The sequence below is a fragment of the Pleurodeles waltl genome, chromosome 6 (assembly GCF_031143425.1).
Source record: "Pleurodeles waltl isolate 20211129_DDA chromosome 6, aPleWal1.hap1.20221129, whole genome shotgun sequence".
NCBI lineage: Eukaryota > Metazoa > Chordata > Amphibia > Caudata > Salamandridae > Pleurodeles > Pleurodeles waltl.
This window is the reverse complement of record NC_090445.1, coordinates 1,450,235,105-1,450,256,282: the sequence shown is the minus strand read 5'-3', so window position 1 is coordinate 1,450,256,282 and position 21,178 is coordinate 1,450,235,105. Positions and strand designations below refer to the sequence as shown.

The 21,178-nt window shown below is 40.5% G+C and overlaps 1 protein-coding gene across 1 annotated transcript in view; it reads right to left on the bottom strand.

The window, feature by feature from the left end:
* Positions 1-5,256: 5,256 nt before the first annotated feature.
* The window catches only part of ANTXRL (ANTXR like), a 309,598-nt gene continuing 293,676 nt past the window's right edge, over positions 5,257-21,178 (bottom strand). Inside the window, exon 18 of the mRNA XM_069240900.1 lies at positions 5,257-9,354. Within this exon, the coding sequence (XP_069097001.1) occupies positions 9,124-9,354 (231 nt within the window). The 3' untranslated portion in view covers positions 5,257-9,123. The remainder of the gene's footprint in view (positions 9,355-21,178) is intronic.

Below are 21,178 nucleotides of genomic sequence, written 5' to 3'. Positions count from 1 at the left end.
TTCTCTCACCAGGTGGAAGCCACCACATTGCCACCGAAAAGTGATCCAGGTCACAACCTGAAAGCTAGTGACTGGGTTGTCATCAAGAAACACGTGAGGAAGTTGTGTTTGGAGCTACGGTGGAAGGGGCCATATCAAGTGATACTGACAACTACTAATGTTGTGAAGTGTGCGGGAATTCCAAACTGGATCCATGCCAGTCACACGAAAAAGGTGACATGTCCAACTGATGAGGGAATTGAAATGTCAAAAATAAGAACAGCAGAAAAGGAAGTCTCAGGGCCGGAGAGTAATCAAAGAGGAACTGAGACAGGAGAGCCCGTTGAGGACGGCTTGGTCACTCAAACAGCAAACGAGACTCAGGGAGGTGACAGTGAGCCTATCTCAACTGAGGCGCCAGGAGGACTGACCCAGAGAGAGGTTCTCCCAGAAGCAGACGGATATGGATTTGAAGTAGAGCCACTGACAGACCCAGAAGGCGAGGGAGTTGAGGCAGAAGAGAGTCAAAGTGCCCAGACTCCTCTTGAGCCGCTTGCAGGTCCATCAAGAGGAAACATCATAGAAACAGAGGAGGGCAACGAGCTGCCACCAGGAAGATCAAAGATCAAGGAGACATTGAAAGGAGATAAGTGGCCAGAATCGCAAGTGACAAAAGGAAAGATGGTCGTTAATGAGACAATCGAAGAAGAGGTTGATACAATGAGGAAAGAAGACCTAAGCGAAGGAGAATTACAGGGGGACCGCAATTTGAAAAGAAAGAGAGTAGCAAATAGAAGGTACGCAGGTCCTGAATGGGCATACGCAACATCAGCTGAGTGGCAACAAGAATTCCTGGCATTCTGTTTTGATCGAGAAGTCCCAGGTCAATACTATGGTACCTGAGTTTGGCTACAAAGAAAAAAGATTGTGTTAAGTTGGAATTAAGCTAAAAGAAGCTGAGATAAGAGACTGATAAGTTACCGGATGTGACATTGTTAACCTGAATCGACCTTTTGAAAAATTATTGCGACAAGCTGCTAACCGAAGTGACAAGGATCCTGGGAGTGAATGTAAATCTGTAAATACTTGCCAAAGAGAAAAAAAAAAAAAACGTTAACCATCCTCAGTTGGTTGTATACACTTATTGCATTCTACTTCCTGATTCGTTACAGATCATGCCTAGCACGGGAGATGATAGTGAGGGGAGTAAGCGTTGCAAATATTTGGGTGTTGCTTTAGGTGTTGTATGTGTGATATTCATTATAGCTTTGTTTGTGGAAATGCGATTGGTGGATGAGAATGAAGCTAACAATGCTACGATTACTGACATTGTTACACTAACACCTTGGGAGAGGTTTGAGCAAGATACTAAGTATTTGCATGAGGAAACTAACACAATGGGGGAACTGTCTACTAATGTTTTCTATCGCTTGCTGAGTGAGTATGTCGACACTATGGATGCAAAAGCTTGTTATGTGTGTACACAAATTCCTGTTTCAGTACAAGAGGGAGTCACTTACCATAGTTTGCCCCTAACCTATAGGATAAGCTGTAGTTTGCTACTAACACATTTCTATAAGTAAGAAGTGCAATATTTTTATTCCAATTACGACCTTGTGTTCTCTTATGTGCCTATTGTAGAAGATTTGCAATGTGTAGGTAAATATTATGCCATAAAGTTGATTAAAGGGTTCTTTGAAGCTAGAGTAACACCTGTAGAGAAAAACTTTCTAGATCACACTGAAGATAGAAGAAGGGTTCTGAAGGGGAAACTGGAAAAAGGCTTGCAGCAACGATCTTTTATTAATAGTAGGAGTTACAATGGAGTTAGGGAACAAGGGAAACTAGCTTTAGATGCCCTTCATGTTTGGTAAGCTGTGCATAACACGGCCAAAGTCATATTATGACAATGTGTTTGTGGGAACGAGTGAATGTAAGCATGTGTTTTTGTTTCAGAGTAAGTGGACTTTTATGTTAAATGGACAGGATACGGCGATCCCTGGGGTCTATTACATTTGTGGACTCAATGCTTATTACCGTCTTCCAAAGGGATGGTATGGGACATGTTATTTGGGGATAGTTTTCCCAAAGATATATCAGCTAGAGGACTTAAACAAGTTTCCGAAGGTGTCTGAATTACTTCGTACTAGACAAAAGAGAGAGACTGCTGCTGGTGTAGTAGGAGACATATTTGGAGCAATAATTCCTTCAGTGGGAGTTATTTTAAACTCCATAAAGATTCGAAAGTTGTCTACTATTGTGGATAACATGCTGACAAATTTCACAGGGGCTATACTCCTGATGGAAACTGAACTTGCTGCGCAGAGGGCTATAACTCTTCAAAACAGGCTTGCTTTAGACATTCTTTTAGCAAAAAATGGCAGACTCTGTAAGATGCTTAATGAGCGTCACTGCTGTGCCTAAATACCTAGTAATTGTAATGAGATTAGGAGTATGCTTACTAACCTAACAAGAGATAGTGCAGATTTGAAGGAATTGAAAGAACCTGGAGTTTGGGAAAGGGTTCGAAAGGGACTTGCTCATGTGGGAAGCTGATTTAGAATTATTTGGCATGGGATATTGGGAAAAATAATACAGGGAATAGTTATTGTTTTGGCTTGTTTGTTTGGGCTGTGGTTATCATGCAAAATTAGTAAAAGAATTAAAGCAAAATTGGCAAAACATAATGCGAGGAGGGAAGAAAAGAAAAGGGAGAAAACGTTCAGAGCAAATTAAGAAAAGGCAAAACCAAGGGAAGAAATTGATATGACAGAATTTAGAAAATGAAAATTTGCGAAGGAAGGGATTTGTGTGATGACAAGAGTCATCAGAGGAGGGATTGTTGGAGTGTAGCTTTTACATTCAATATTAACATGAAAAGCTTGCAGAATAAGTATAATGAAGCTGCATAGAAAACGTGATAGAAGAAAAAATTAATGTACGCATTTGAAATGTGCCCACGGGGAGTGGCCATCAATTATACGATGATTAATGAACTTGACTAATAATTAATAAATAATGTGCTCATGTATGATTTTTTACTAGCTTTATGAATTATGTATTAAGGTTTTTCGCTAAGTTAATCACTAGGCCTTAGTTAGCAAGGGTCTGGGCCTAGCTGCCTGGCTGTGTTTTATCTAACGTGCAATGTACTGTCTTTCTGAAGGATATGGAACTGTACTTTTACAGAAGCTAGAGATGTGTGTGTAACCGTAGTAAATTCTTTCTCATGAGACCCGACTTACTCAAGGAGACATTCTTGCCGAATGCAACAGTGTAACAGGTACAAGGTCGCCTAAACTGGTAAAGACAATGGAACTACTGACTGGAGCGACGAGTGTAACTTTTCTTACCTGACATTCTACCTGTTGAAGACGTAAATCACTGGAGCCAATAAATTGCATGAGAACTGTCTTAGGAGAAAATTCTAGTAAGGTGATCAACGGATTATTGGATGCACCAAACATTGACCAAATGGAAATTAGAGACTTGTCTGGCAAATTCAATTTAACAACGTGGCACAAGGAGAAATCAGCCATTAGAGGGACACTCTTGCTGTTACTCTGATATTCCGTCTTAGTCTTTGCTGTTCTGATACTTAAAACCATCTTCACTTTTTGCCTTGCCCGATACTTACTTCTCCTCCTTATGAGGGAAGAATTCCTCCTTACCCTACACTTGCTGAACTTTGCTGTTCAATCCTGGCTGATGGCGAATGAACTGCTGTCCTGAGGATGAAGACTGACTCTGTATGCTGACCCATTACGGAGGGTAACTATATGATGATAAATTATAATTGTCTGTTTGCCTTTCCTTTCTACGTACCAACTGCTCTTTTGACAGAGGCCATAGTTAGATGTTTTCCAAATTTATGTTGCTAAAATTGTTTTGCATGAAGCCCAACATGCTGATGCTAATTAGAGGTTAGTTAAGGAATTCATTAATATCGGATGCAAATAGAGAAATGACTGCATCTTTGCTTTGTTGAATAACGTGCTAATGATACTCTGCTAAAGTTGATTCATGTTGACGTCGGACTTTGTTCTAATGTTCATGATCTTTGCTTTGATAAAGTCTCATTCAAGTTGCCATATTGTTACATTGATGGTGTGTTTGGTGGTATTGAGACTAATAAACTTGCTAGTAGAGTGTAACAAATAGGGAATAAATATCTTAAAATCTTACGAAAGGTTGTGTGGTTATTCATGGCTGAAAGGTCATGGCGTGTTTTGATTTTTTTTAAAGATATTAACTAATTTGATTAATTTGTTATTGTGAATATTGATGAAGTCATTGATTTATTGATTGGAATGCAGAATAGATATCTCCTCCTAAGGTGTCTTCAATCAGGGTCAAAAGATTCATTGGCCTAAAACGAGTCCCTGTGTAGGTAAAGTACCTAAAGTGTGGACGCGTTCTCACACCCCTGGATTTCTTGTCTGCCATATTACAATCTCCATAGGCTATAATGGGATCATAATACAGTAGACAGGATATCTATCATGGTTGTGACGGAGTTACCCACTCTGACAAACTCTAAATCAGGCCCTCAGTCTGTCTTGCTAGGGGGCTCATAAATGTTCCACAAATAATACATTATAGGAAACTGAATTTTGGAAATGAGTATTACAAATATCCTTGAATTGACATTCTAGAGGATGTGTTGTTTTCAAATTCTCATAGGATTTGTTCTTTAGTATTCTTGTGCATTGACTATTTCACAGGATGAGTTATCCCTTCCATATTTGTATTGCAGATTGATTACCTGTCCTCAAAAGATTTGTATTACCTGTCTATGCTTATGGGTTGCCTAGATATCCTAAACTATGAAAATGGTGCACCTTCATATTGGAAGAATATTCAAAGCACATCCTTTTCAATTTAAAAAAGAGATAAAATGAGGAGCCATAAGAGAAGTGGGGTAATCATTCACTTCTGTTGATCTAGGATTTAGGCGCTTTCTCTACAGTCATTAGTATGAACCTCTTAATTAATGGCTTTTAAAAGGAATATGTGCCACATGTAAACATTTGATTTTGTTCATGACCATTTGACTTTCACTGAGTACTATGATATTTTGGATTTCACAACTTTGCAGGGCTTGTTAAGTGATTCTCATCAAGTGTGGGAGAATAAGGATAAAAAAGCCAAGGCTCTGCATATAAGATCGGATGAAGTGGATGTAGTGCAGGCAAAACGTACAGCGAGGAAGCCATCAGATAAAATCCACACAGTAACTACCATTTATACATTTTCGCTTGATTAAAATCAACAATATTTGGCCAGAACAATTTATTGTTTTTTGGTAGCAGAGATAACAATACATTAATGTTTGATAAAGAAGACTTGCATACATGTTCCACATTCATTTTCACACATTTTTGCAAAAGTGTCAGAAAAGGGGCTGCGTATGGGTTACACAATTACATCAAAAAAGCAGTGAAGTAAAAAGAAGGATAAACAGCTGCACAGTATATAGGATATGGCAGTACCTTTAAAACAATACAAATCCCCAGCTTCTAAATATCAGAAATAAAATGTCCAACACAAAAAGCAATCGCCTCTTATGATACACCCCAGCACTTGTTTCCTTTACTCCCTCCCTCCCAAAAAAGTATTAGTTAAGACTTTTAGCACCTTGGCTACGTATGAAATAATTATCTCTAGCTCTGCATTCAAGATATTGATAGTTTGAAAAGACGGATATTATACAAAACACGATTACACGTTAGTTGCACAGACAATACCTTAGGAAGAAAGATGGGTTGGTGTGAGAGCCTAGTCCTGCGAGCTCGCACACCATGGGGGTAGGACTCCTGGCCAAAAACTAAAACAAAACAACGGGGCTCTTTAAGGTCACGACGGGGAAAGGAACAGGGATACCCAGGCATGCATCATAATATTTGCACACGCAGCTGTGCATTATCTCTGGGATATTGAACACTGTAATACTCCATGGCCAAGAGTCTGCTGCCTTTGAAAGATATAAAAATTGCAATTATTTTTTTTTTTTATGTAAACGTTCAATCTACACGAACTGCAAAGAAATAGTCTACGAGCTTTTAGTATTCCGCTGAAGATTCATTTGCAGTGAAATAGCTCTGCAGAAAGGTGACATTTTAATTTATTTTTATTTATTCACTGGTGCTCTTGAAAGGAAATGATGCACAGAGATTACATCAATTGGGACATGAAGTAGGAATTTATGAGCTGATGGCAATAGAAAATATGCATTTGGGAATCAGAGAGAGACTAGCATGTGGGCCACTGTTATTATCTCACTGACACCTAGGTACACCGTACATCATGCTAATACCGGTCTGTTCCAGTCTCAATGACTGTATTGTTAATTAAGAGGCTGATGATTCTAACATAAAAGCATGGATGCCTGCTGCAGATTGTGCTTAACGTACAAGTCACATTTAGTCAAGAGAGTGTTCTTATTGATAAGGACAGTCAGAAAGTGAAAGGTGACTTCTCCGTGTTTGACAGTGAGGTGGACTCTGTAGTATAGGTATACAGGGTGCTATATCTACTTTTCTTGTCCATCATTGACTGCCTCGGCAATGTCGCTACTGCACTGGTGCATTGAGGTCGTATTACGGATGTATCCGTGTAGAGGGGTGTCTCGCAAATTGTGATGCAGAGTGAGGGAAAATCACATGTGGCAACACCTGGGAGGTGATCCACATTTTGAAGTTTTATGGGCATCGCCACCTAGGGTCAGACTGGAGCAGGTATGTCAGGAGAGGTTAAATGACAGTAAAGGAAGGTATGCATATAGTAACCGGTTGAGGCAATGGGTTGTACGCCTCCAGAACACCTTAGGCTATTCAGAAACAACGGTGGATTTTAAGTATTAACTATTTTTAAGCTTGGAAATTAAAATATTGTGTTACACATTTAAAGGCAGGTAGGTAGTTGCGTTGTCTTTTGTTTGCGACATAACACTTGAATAATAAACAACCTAACAAACATTTGACATTTATTTTACCATATCAGAACATGAAACAAACTATACAAAGACTGAATTGGCATCACGTGATTACAAATTAATGCCATGCACACTGTTGTCTAACTGCGGTACATCAAGGGAGACCAGTCCTCTTTGGCGTCAAATTGGACCCTACAATGTGTAAATCGTTGAAAATGATAGGTGCTGGAACTATAGGCACAGAGTTTGTTACAGGACCTAGGGTTGAAGTTCAAAAAGAGTATGTTGTAAGAGTTAATAAAAAAGAGTACAGCATTGGCTACACGCCCTGCACGTGAAAGAAGAAACTGCCCTCTAATAGCTGTTCACTGTGCACACACCCAAAGGTACCATGAATGGAGTGTAATAATCTGCTCAAATGTAGACATTTTTTTAGTGTAGAAAAACGTATACAAATTGCATTAAAATGTGCAGTTTTTGCATTGTCCTTGCTGAAACACACACTTATACATGCTTAACATGCCATAAGTATGAAAGGTTCACCATGTACCATGGAGGCACTTCCAACATAGCGAAATATGACCTGTGCCATACAGATAACTCAGGCAGGTAGTGAAATATGACGTACCCAGACAGATATGACTTTGGCACTTTGAAACATATTTTCCCATAAAAGCGATGGTGACACAAAAACATGTTTCAAAGCCAGGTCGCGATACAGGTAACTTTAGATGGCCACCTGGTGTGACAGATTTGTTTTCCTAAGTGTGATCACATAAGTGCAACAGGTGTGTCCAGAGGTGTGGCTGAGATTAATTCAAGCCTTCTGCGCATCACTTTTTAGTTTTCACTTTTCAGTGCAACACCATAGGTGTGAAGGCTATGCAAACATGTAGGACCTGTATTTAATGTCTGCTGGCACCAAACGTCACCTTACTGACAAGCCCTATATAGGCTGAAACTGGTATGTGGTTGTTTTGAGTTCAAAATCATAGGTGACCTGATATGGCAGTTCAGGTTGTTTTATTCCTATTGGACTAGATGGAGGTAAATGCCCCTGTGGCTGGTTTCTCTCCGAGGAGGCATAATAGGCAAAGACCAATGTACTGAAATGCTGCCTAAGTAATTATGAGTGGCTGAGATTAATTCAATCACTCTACCCATCCCTTTTCGTTTTCCATTAATTGCCACAGAGAGCATCAATGGTGGTGCCATCAAATTGGAGAGCTGCAAAGTGACAGTTTGCTTAGGGTGGAAAAAATTCATGCACAAGGCCTACATACCCCCAAGAGACAGCTCCATAACCGCACGTCCCTCTGACAGGGTGTACTTTGAAATAGCACATGGCGATAGCTGTGGCATAAAAACTATACTACACATAAACAGCTCTGGAACACAGAGACACTTCATGCACCCCTAGGAATAGTAGTAAAAGATGACATGCCCTAAACAAATTCAGTGAAACTTGACATGCCCTACCGAGATGCAGTAAAACTAGGCATACTGATTGGGGATGGAATGAAACATGACTTTTCCCTACAGAGATGCACTGAAACATGGCATACCCTATTGAGATGCAGAAACCATAACATGCCCCATAGAAATTAATTGAAACTTGACTTTCTCTTACAGAGAGCCAGCACAATATTACATGCCGTACAGAGATGCAGTGGAATATAGGCCCCACAGAAATGACTTGCAGAGAAATACGTGAAAGGTAACTTTCCCTAAAGAGATGCAGTAAAATATGACATGCCCAAAAGAGGTCAGGTGATCTATAATGTGTCCCACAGAGATGCACTGACACACAACATGCCCTCCTGAGATGAGGACAATCATGACTTTCTAAGCAGAGATGCAGTGACACATGGTATGCTACACTGGTAGAGTTCTGCCACGCATTAAAAAATGACATCCGACAAGAAAGGTCTGTTGTCCAAACAATGACGACACACTATAAGATAACTCTTATTTCAGCGAAACATGACAAATATCCTGGAAACAGGTCTGAGACACAGTGAAAAATGACCATGTGGACTACAAAATGCACCTGCACGTCCTTCAGAAATGAACTGATGGCGTCAATAAATGTGACAGTTTTTTGCTGACCAGCAACAAATTTCAACTGTAAGTAGAAAGGATAAGGCCAATAAATAAATATGCCACCTTCAGCAGAACAAATCTATTAGCAAACCTTGGCACTGCAAGAGTTAAATTATAGGTTGTGGTGGTGGGCGAGAGGGAGGAGGCCCAGGAGGCATTCTTGAAGGAGGGGGCCCCGGAGGGGGCTGTCTTCCAGGAGGTTGTGTTGAGGGTGGTGGGGGCTGTGGTCTTGGTGCACTGTTGAGAGGGATGCTGTCCGTGTTCGGTTTTCTAGGAGGAGAGATGAGTGAGGTTGAGGTTCCGTCTGCTTTCACCCTAGTGAAGTTCATGCATCGGCCCTTGGATTAAAAACAAACAATATACACATGAAAAGATGATGATGATTTAATGGGAACTGCGCATTAGTTCACCAAGGGTGAGTTTATGCGAAGTCAAAACAAGTCAGACTGAAAGAAGCAAGTTAGAAAATACCATCACATGAATGCATTTTTCTTGTATGCAAGCTATTCCCTAAAATCGTTTATGTGACAGCAGAATCCGATTTTTTTTATGAAAGACAAGCAGTTCGAAGATCACCACTGACTCAAATGCTGAAGAGGGAGAATTAATTGGAAGGTGACGTGGAGACTGTCATGACATGTCATGAGGAGGTAGGAAAGGAGGAGAGAGAGCTAGAGAGAGAAGGGGCGATCAGAGGGTAACATTAAACATGAAACAGGTTACAGTTACTAAAATGTCCAGTAAGTCCAACCCCTCTGTACACCCAGCCCATCTGAATTGACTGAGATATACATTCTCTCCAAATCAAACCAAGATCCTTGAATGATTTTAATAAGGATGCACTTGTGGGGAACTGGGCTTATAGAGAGAACATTAAGTTTATGCTCAGAGAAAGGCAAGGAAATAGTGAGGAAGGACTTAGGAAAACTGGTCCTTTTCCAGCTCACTTTCCTGCCTACATAACATGACAACAGAGGTAGGTTTGGTGTTGTACCACAATATCATGGTCGAAATATCGACCTGCAGATGTAGCAAGACCATAATAGTGACTCCCGAAATGTTGGCATGATGAAACTTATAAATAGAAAACCTTCCACTGATCAAATTTCTGGAGTCGTTATTATGATCGTTATTATGATCAGGATATGGATATAAGTTGATATCTTAGTGATCAATATAGTGACGTACATCTTCTGAAGTCTTCACTGTGAAGGGAATCCTGACTGCTAACTCCTCCTGGAACTGTCAATCAATTTTCAAGCAAGAGGTTGAGCGGTACATGCATGGCCTGCTTAACATTCATCAGACTGAATATGAGAATATGACGCCTTCGATTTGATGGAAGGACACCTGTGGTGCAGTTTTTAAATGAAATCTTTAATATCTCTAAATAAAACACGCCCTATTTGACGGGATTTTGATAAGGCTGTGCCTGAGCAGTATTAAAAAAAACATTTATTAAAGAGTGCTTTGGTCGATTGTGGCTACGGATTTGGACATCTGGGCAACTATTTTTTGAGCATCAGTTTTATTCAGTTTTCCGTGCAGAAACACAGATGACAGTCTTTCTTAATATTAACCAATGTCTTTGGAATTTTCTAACATTCCTGCAGAGGCTCATGATGAGGTCATGTTTGAATAACATGCAACTGTGAAAAGACATTTACTATTTTCATCAATATATTTTCCAGTCTCCAAGCTCAAAGGCCTGGGGACTACTCTGGATTGCACCCATCTTTTGGATATGTTACTGGGAGGAAATGCAAGTTCCTCCTAATGGAATGAACTAGATTGTGTGACTCTCTTAGTGGTATTGCCCATACTATTGGAGACTTTTGTGTCCTGTGTGTGTAGAATGTTTATATTCAAGTTGCTGAGTATTCAGCAAAAAGGCAGGACTACTTTTGTATTCCAATAGGACACCACTGATGAAGAAAATGTACAACTTTATAATTCTATGCACAGCACTTCATAAGCCAGTATCATTAGGCAGTGATAGTTTGCAAAGTCAAACAAATATGACAGAAGGTTAAAACAACAAGAGCCTGTAAGGCTTATCACTTGCATGTAAAAAAAATGTTGCTGTTGTCTATATAAGTTAGCACTTCTTTCAAGACAAAGACATATCTTGGGGTTTTGAAACACTGTTGGTCATTTTCAAAAACCTACACCTAAAGCGTGAGGATTAGATGAAACACAATCCACAAAAAACATTGGCACATTCAGGTGTTTAAACTTTATATTTGCCATCATAACGGTCACGTATCCCCAGGGAAAATCTAAAATTATGGCAAATTTTGTATTTTCTGTTGTTTACGGGTAGGAGAATAATTGGGGGCAATTAGAGAAGAAATAGGAGAATGGTTTTTCAAAATTCTGGAAACAACCGAAAAATGATAACTTTGTTAACTTCCCCCAAACAATTTGCACGGCATTGCCAAACCTTGAAAGCCACTTAAAGCTACCAATAGCAAAATCCCACACAGAGCAAAAACGGGTTTAGGAAAATGGGTTTCTCCACCTAGAAAAATATTTTCCTGGTAGCGAAATAAGGAAAAGAAAGCAAACGGGAGGATTTCCTGTTGATCAAATATCTGGTGGTTTAGGGCTTAAGGTATGCATGTTTGAAAGATAAGATTTTCACATATTCTGTGCCTAGACCGCAGGATTTTTCTTAGAGGGTCTTCAGTTAATTGCTTCAGTGTCACTAGGCCCCTTTTTGAATAGGAACATAAAATTACAATAGAAAAATAATTATGTATTATCTCAATACAAGTAAACATAAATAAGTACTCGGAGACTAATTTTGGTGGTCTACAGCACTTTACAAAAAAATCAAATACATACATAAATAAATCCATGAATAATGTTCACGACTGGTATTAAATGAATAAAGTTCACTAGTGGCATTACATACATAAATAATGATCGAAGGTGGCAGTAAATAAACAAATAATGTTCACAAGTGTCAGTAATTGAATAACTAAGTAAGTAATGTTCACTAGTGGCAAGAAACGACTCATGCTGCTGAGTAACAATCTCCTCAGTCAAAAGTATGAAAGAAATGGCACAAATCTGTTTCGCTAACAAAGCAACTGTGAAACTGATGGCTGAAATCCATACTTCGCCCCGAGACAACAAGGCTGTAGAAAGACTGAATTGATTTTCTGGGGGGCTTCACAAAAGCCAAAAAAACATCACACACAGACATGCTTACGCAGCACTCTCCAAGAATGCTAGAGTCTAAGAAGATGCAACATCTTTGAAACTCATTCTGGGGATGCCGAGCCACCGTCACTCTGACCATCACAGTGATGTAGAGAATATCTTCAGAAGACCCTGGGGACATCTGTTCGCCTTACTTCTAAAATGAAATGTAGGCCAATTTTAGCTGCTGTTGAGCCAAGTAATCACGAAATGCAGCCAAAGACCTTTACATCATCAGAGACAAATGAGAGTCTCCAGACGAGTTTCTTCCAACAGTTAAATGTATACCAAAGTGCAATAATGCTGACTGAAATCAGATTCTTACATAAACTCTTCATGAACTCAGATTTTTAAACCACACTGAACGTTGTTGCAATTCGTGGGTTACATCATGCCAAACAGCGAAACCACACCTAATGGGGTAAGTGCCTGGGAAATCAGTATATTAGTTAATCCAAATTAATACGAAATTTCCAGTTACATGGATGGAATACCCTCTTTTTCATCACTACTCTGCACAAAAAGTCAGCTTTCGTAAATTAACTATAATAAAAATACCCCTACACTAGGAGCAGAATTCTTAGGCCCAGATTTATGAGGACCTAGTGCCATTACAGCGCCACATTAGCGACATTTGTTTTATGCTAATGTGGAGTTAAAAGGCCAAAAACGTTGTGCCATATTTACAAAGTGGTGCAATGCTTGCACTTTGTAACTCCTTGTACCAACGCTAGGGGAGCCAAAAAAATGGTGCAAAGAAATCTATAAGATTTCTTTGCGTCATTTTTATCTGCATTTTAACGCCTGCTAAAACCAGGGGTTAAAAAGAGGCTCCCATTGTTTTCAATGGGCCTCTGGGTGCTTTGCAGGATTAGACGTGAATCCTGCAGAGCGCCAGACTAGCTTAAAAATGTTTGACACTAGTCCCTCTGACTACCGCCAGGATGTGCCATATTTTAAATATGATGCACACATGGTGGCATTAGGGGGGAGCTAAGGGGCCCAAGACAAGTGCACTTTTCATAAATCTGCCCCTTAGTTTTTAAGGAATTCTCAAAGAATCCAACGTATGAAATGTACTTATTCAAAATTCTGTAACTCTGTAAATTTGACAGGAATGTGATTTTTGCAGATGGAAATTGTATTTGTCTCCTAGGCGAACATATACTTTTCCTTGAGGATCAAACCCTTCCTTTATGATGCAATCAAGTAGGGGCTATATTTTCACAGCCCAAGCCCTCGAAATTAATTTACCTATTCCTTTTGACATGACCAAATTTGTATACTGGTGGAGAATGAGAAACGACCCGCAGAAGGAAATCGATGGTACAATTAGTAGTGTTCGCTCCTTTTTACAGTGTGCTCCACATTAAAAAAGCACAACGATCCTACAACTAACTCCAAACCTGCGAATCTGGCAATTTCACAATAATATCAGTAATTCCGTATTTTGAAGAGGGCTTTTCAAATGGAAGATGACACAGTCTTGATTGCATGAATCACAATTGAGATTTTATGTTTTCAGAGTGCTTTATTAATACTGCCCTTGGCCCATTATCCCTGCCCTTCGCCTCATCCATTGTAGGCAATAACTGTGGCTCTTGAAATATTTCCACGCGTTCCCGGGAGTCAGGTGACATTATTACCTCGTTGACTGCTGTATTCCGGGCCAGTTCCCGCTTCACTCTGAGCTGTCAGGCCGATGGCGCGTGCAAAGAGCAATCAGTGCCCATGTCACGTGCAGCGCGCGGCGCTCTGTCGTGTTTGACAGAGACATTTCCGGAGGTGAGCAGCTCATGAAATGGTTCAGCAAGCACTATAATAATCTAGGAGCTCCAAAGAACAAGAATATGCGATGAAATGGCCAGTGAAATAACATTTAATAACTCCACTTAAAGGATACCGAAGACCAGCAATAATATAACATAACAGAGAAAATAGCCCGCAGCTGTCACAAAGCGCCTCGGCTCGAAGGACAGGCTTCTAATCGAAGGGAAGGGTTTGATTTAATCTACTATTTGGACCTCAAAGTTTCTAGATAGGGTTCACTCTGATCGCTACCACTCATTGCCTCTTAAGCTTTCTACTTCAGACGGGCGATTTTATTTTCATCTAATTTCAGCTAAATGATTTTAAAGGGCAGCACCCAGAGCCTTTACATGCTTCCCAAACCATTCTCAAATGCCGAGGACTCATTTGTCGATAAATGACTTACTTCACTATATCATTTTTTGTCTTTTATTAAATGGCATCTGAGCCTTCTTTACAAATACAATACAAAACATCACAGCATTCAGTTGTGATTTAAAAACGCGCTGGACTGATGTTTGACACCAGCAACTACTTTAAACTGTAACATTGAAGTCTCTCAATTTTCCGAAAATTAAACACAGCACCTAGACCTCAACATGTAATTCATTTAGGCACTATTTTCAGAGTTACTTAGGGGCATATTTATACTCCATTTGAGCCGAATTTGTGTCACTTTTTTATGCAAATTTGGCGTAAAACTAACTCCATATTTATATTTTGACGTTAGACTCGTCTAACATCAAAATATTTGAGTTTGAACCATTATTTAGATGCATGAACCTACCTTGTGTCAATGAGATGCAAGGTAGGCGTTCCCATCTAAAAAATGGTGCAAACCCCATAGCCCCATATTTATCCGCCGTGCTAAAATGCCACTGGGAGGAGGGGCTAAATAATGGTACAAAGCTTGCTTTGCACCATTATTTAATGCCTGGGTCATGCCAGGCATTAGGGGACCTGTAGAGCCATTTCCATGATTGAACACCATGGAATGGGACCACAGGTGCCCTCCTCAAGCGACAGAAACACCCCCACCCACACTAGAGGGACACTGGAGAATGGAGGGCCCCATCCCAGTTAAGTAGGGTAAGTGTAGGCAAGTATTTTGTTTTTAATTTAAAGTGCCATCGGGCCTAACTTGGGGCCCCCTGCATGTCACAAGATGCAATGACCCAGCCCAGGGGACTCTGGTCCCCTGTGCTGGCCACTGGGATGATGGGCATGACTCCTGTCTTTTTTAAGACAGGAGTCATGTGGTATGGATAGTTTTGCCTCAGAAAATGAGGCTAGGGTAGTTAGAGGCATTTTTGTTTCCCCTAACCAGCCTAACCTAATTTTTTGGTGCAAAACTCCATTCTCCCATACCACCATCCCCACCAGACTAACATAATTTATTTTTACGTTAGCCCCCCCTTTACGCCGGCTTGCGGCATTCCATAAATTTGGCCGCTGGCTGGCGTTCTGGAATGACGCAAGCTGGCGCTATACTTTTTTACACAAAACTGCGTTTGTGCAGTTTTGAGTCATAAAGTATAATTTTGGGCCTTAACAAACTAGCGGAAGCTGTACGTTATTTTGTTACGTGAGTTGCTCAGCAGCAGAGTACTTGACGACTTATAATGTGGATGACTAACATCCCCATGCTTGGCCACTACATGACTAATTGTTGATGGCAGCTGATAAGGCAGTTTCAGATGATTGTTTTTTATTTTACCTGCAGCCAAGTAATCCAGGTTGCCTACTTTCTTTGCCTGATAAATCTGTGCAGCTTGCCATGACTGGAAATCACCACTTTCTCCCATGGTGTGTGTGTAGAAGGGGTGGGGGGGAAAGTAGAGTTATGAGAGAGGGGAGAGAGAAGAGTGAGAGGAGAGGAGAGGAGAGAAAGGGAAGAGAGAGAGGAGAAAGGAGTCAGAGAGAGAGTTTTCAATCCTTGGGAAATCGTTACATGTTGGGTAAATTACTGTTTTGCTGATGCATGTTTTTAGAGTTATACTTTAATTCCTGTGGATAAAAACTCCACGTGAAACTCAAATAGCCAGAGTTGATGCTCAGAAAACTGAGCCCGACCAAGACAGTCTAATTCCTACTGAGATAAAACAACATTTCATCCTTTGGAAATAATATCAAAACTGAGGTAGGTTCAGGTCACTGAGGAACTTTTAAGGGAGCTCGGGTCAGGATATATTTGCAGAGACCCACTCTGGTTTTCTCAACATAAACCAAATATAACACTCTCAAGAAAAGATGAAAGAGCATTTGTTGCCACTAAACAACAAGATCTGTAGCAGGACTGTGGGGAGCTTAAAAGTGCACAGCTTTTAGCAAGCATTTGTAATACAATGGGTATCGCATTTGTTTCAATTAGAGTTATTTGAATTGTAAATTCATAACTGGACTTTTCTTGCCACATAAATCGATAAACTCTGCCTCATAATTTGGCCTTTTCCTGCCATGTAATTCCAGTGGCTCTGCATATAACTAAAGCACTTCCATTTACCTTCTTCCTCTATCTGAACCCAAAAATGAAAATTTTGCCATTTAGCATCCTAATTTAAATCTGCCAGGCTAATTCCAATACTATACCACTTTTACCACCAAACCATCAGAGTTGCTGGCTGTCTAACACAAGTCCCAAAACAAGACAGCCAAGGAGGAGTAACAAGAGAAATAACCTAGAAGGGTCACACAAACATATCAAGAGTGTTCAAACAGTCATAGTGTAATAAGGATGTTAAGTTGGCCTGAATCATTGCCATAATTGCAATAAGGAGAGATTAATAAAACATATCCAATTATCATATAAACCCAATAAACTCCTTTGTCAGAAATAAATGTTTGGTATTAGATTATAATACTCAGAACAGCCCCTAGAGGACATCACAATGAAAACAGAATTTGTAAGAAATGGGGTCATGCTACCATATAGTTAGTACCTCGAGGTCATACACACGTGAAAATAAAATGACTGAAAGTATTGCAGTGTAACCATATATTTTGACTCTAAAGAGAATAGTCCATTACATATTTTCAGGACTAGCAGGCCTACTGAAATGTTATTACAAACAAAACCCTTAAAACACAAACTACTCTCAGCTGTGAAACAAAAGTTCCCGCTATGAGAGGTTAAGCATACATTGACTGGAGGGAGAAATTATTATTTTAGGGTCCCCACTAACTTAGTGTGGGGACCCAGAGATGATCTAGACAGAAAGATTGGATTGTGGTGAAAGTGTTGAAGGGGGTTCCATTGACCTAGGGCCACAACAGGCTGAGTTATGAGCAAAAAGGTTTTGTAAAAGAATGCCCTGCAGAGCATTATGGGATGACAGAGTGCAGCAAATATTGTAGTATGTTGACTGCAATACTCAGAACAGCCCCTAGAGAACACCACACTAAAAATATCCTTTATAAGAAACATGGTCATGTAACCATATAATTAGCCCCTGGAGAGCTTAACCACATAAAACAGAACGGCACAAAGTAATGTAACCATATATTTAGCCCCAAGACAGCACAATCAGTTACACGTTTTCAGGCCTAGCAGACCTACTGCTTAGAACACAAACTACCGCAAGCTGTAAAACAAAACTTACAGCCATAAAAGAGTTTAAAAAAACAAACATTGAATGGTGGGAGGAGTTCTTAATTTGGGGTTCCCACTAACCTAGTGTGGGGACCCAAAGATGATGTAAAACAGAAAGAGTGTGTCATGCTGAACGTTTTGGTGGTGGTCCCATTGTCCTAGGACCACCACAGGCTGAGTTATGAGCAAAAATGTTTGGAAAAATAATTCTTGCAATGCATTATGGGGTGACGTTTCCTGAGTGCAGTGAATATTGTAGTATTGGCTCTCCCACTGTGCTGGGAGAGCCACCTTGCAGATTTCTGTGTTTTTAGTAAAGCATTTGATGGAGTTTACGTTGTTGGCACTGTGAGCGCTGTGAGGGTCACCATGACTGTCATGTAGCAGGAAGGGGAGAGACGGAAGAAAAAATCATTTGCCCATGCTAGTATAAGTATATAGACAATGGTGCAATAATCTATGTACCAGGGTCAGTCTGCAAGGCAGTAACAAAATCGCCCCAAGGCAGGACAAATGTAAAACAATTACTATTGACATCAAGGGATTTTTAAAAGGCAAGCCCATGAACAAATGAAAGTGATATGCGTGAGGTGGGTGTGGTTGAAAGCCCACAATACTTACAACAGGCTAAAGTGCTTGCGCACTCGACCTAAACATTGGAGCTGCCCTCCTTTTGAGATCGCCCTCTGTAGGCTACAGTACCACCTTCAACCTAAAGCACTGTGAGTTAAAGAAACTCTGATAGTAAGCACTTCATGAGACGTGTTACTACATGTAACTACCTGGGGGACATTCACACAAAAGAGCAAAAACATATTGGCAGAGATTTAGATCTCTGGTAGAATGTGCATTTATGTTTTTGTTATTCTACTGGGAATATCATGAGACTACTCTACTTGGCTCTTATTCTGAATATGCAGAGTCCCAGATAGTGTACAAATTGGAGGTGGGTGAGCCACTGGAAGCTCGAGCGAGGCCTGAGCCTGAATCCTAGCTCTCGCTCAGCTCCAAGTCCTGTTGGAACCTGGAGCCAGTAATGAACCGAGCTCTAATGGGGCTTCTGCCTGCCTCCCTCCCTTCCTCAACCCAGGATGTGTTGTTACCCCCAGAGCTGCTGAATTTGAAACTGGAAAACCAGGTATGAGTCTCGGTCGCCTGTGATTCTGGGCACATCACTTAATCTTCCCATGCTAATAAACAATGAATGTGATCTTGTGTAATGTAACTGGTGCTCGTGAAAAGTGCTACAGTAAATTTGAGTCAAATTCGCACCATATAAAACTTCAGATTATCTCGTATAAAAACTGGGTCATGTACAGAGTTTACAAGACAATTGTTTGCCTCCATTCACTAATGGTTCATGTTTAAAAACAATCACTTTTATTAAGTATTTGTCAGCGCAGTACTATAATGAGACATATTAATGTCAAAGCTTCCACATGTTAAAGAAATACACTTGTTTGAATATTGAAGATACTTTGTCATATTTTACCAGATGTCTGTTGAAATATTTACATAGCAAACATTTTTAGGGCTTAGCTCATAGACGGGGTCTAAGATCCGAGCCAGACCCTTATTATGCTCAGCTCACCCTGTTAATTTGTTGGCTCACCCACCTCTAGTAGAAATTTGCACATGTTCTTCCCCTACACCCCCACCAAATTTGGCTATGATTCATTCCTCTTTCTATCCTAGAAGGGAAGTTACTCCAGCTATGGCTGAAGTAAATATTCAACTTTTCCTGGCTAGAAAAGCATCATAGACGAGTTTGGTAATGCACCCATTGGTATATCTCTGAAGGCATTCCCAAACTCCCATGGCAAACCACACCTTGAAAAGCCAAAGTCCAACCCTGTGGGTGAGAATTACAACTGCAGGTTTCTCTACATTAATGGCAGAAAAATGCACTTATTACTGCTGGGAATCAATTTGTGGATTATGGCAGGCATAATGAAAGGTATTTTCTCCCATAAACGTATGTACGTGACCGAAAAGTAACTTTCTAAATATACTCCTGGCTTTCTATCATTACACATGTAGGCATGAAACTTATGTTTCTACCGTTCGTGCAGGTACTGGAAGACAGAAGATCAGCTGCATCCTTTATACTGAATTTGACAATTCCTCATGACACCAATCAGATTTCTTAGGCCAATTTTTGTTGTTGACTGAAAGATGCAGCAATCATGTTGAGCACAATCATGGAAATTCAAAATTTAAAATAGGAAGCGTGTTATATGCACTTTGCTGACCTGCGTAATAAAACTGCCATGAAGATACTTTGAAAGACCTTATTTCTAGCGCATATCTTCCCAACAAAGTTCTTCCTATTTCCTGTAACTGTAAGCTTGAACCTGCCATTTGGTTTCTCCTGAGCTTCAATGAAGAAGTAGAAAAGGACAAGTAACTTACATTCGGTAACACCTTATCTGGTAGAGACTATATCCAGCTTCAGATTCCTTATCTTGGAATTCTTCCCAGGGAGCAGACTGATTCCTGAAGATTTTCATGAGCATCACCCATGCCCACTGGTAGGTGGTGTTGATCAGTTCCACGTCTGTCATTGGCATCGTCCGTACCAGAAATTACGTCATGGTTCTTATATGGGCGCCATCCAAGTGCACCAACGTCAATTTCTTTTCTCAACTCTCTATGCCAGAAGTGCAGAGTCATGAAGAACAATGGCCCAAGGTGTGTCAAAACTTAGGGCCCTGAAAATAAGTCCCTGCCCCTAGAAGTCCTTTTGCAAAGAGGAAGGATGGGTGGGTCGATAAGGAATCTCCAGCTAGATATAGTCTCCACCAGATAAGGCATTACCAAAGGTAGGTAACTTGTCCGTCTGATGAGACTTCTAACTGCAGATTTCTTACCCCAAGCAATACCATCCCCGGAGGTGGGTCTGTGAACCAATTTCAAACAAGAAAGTCCTACAGGACGGAACGGGCAAAGTGCCTGTCCCTACGGATCTGAATGTCCAGGCAGTAGTGTATGATATACGTGTGCACTCCCACATTGCTGCCTGACAGATATCCAGGACTGGAACTGGACTGGAGATGGTGTGCATCTGCACGACCCAACCTTTCTTCGCGCCCAAGTACCCTATGAAGAGTTGGTCATCCACCCAAAACCCTTTTCTACAATTAAGGTAGAACACCAATGCTCTTTTTGGATCCAGGTGGTTGAGTCTCTCCTCTTCCTTAGAAGGATGTTGGGGGTGTGTAAAAAGTAGGTAAGGTGATAGACTGGCCTACAAGAAAAGTCATGACCACTTTTGGCAGAAAAGAGGTCCTAGTGCAAAGCACCACTTTGTCAGGATAAGTGGAGAAGTAGAGCAGCTTAGATGATAAGGCCGGCAGCTCACTCACACTGCAGGTAAATATAATTGACGTGACAAAGACTGTTGTCAATGTGATAAGCCTGAGGGGACAGTTGTGAAGTGGCTTCAAGGGAAAGCACATCAAAAACGCAAGAACTAATGGCCAAATGTTCAAAGCTATTTTTTGGCTGCAAAATGTGAAAATAACCTTTTGCGACTGCAAAATGGACTTGTAGGATGT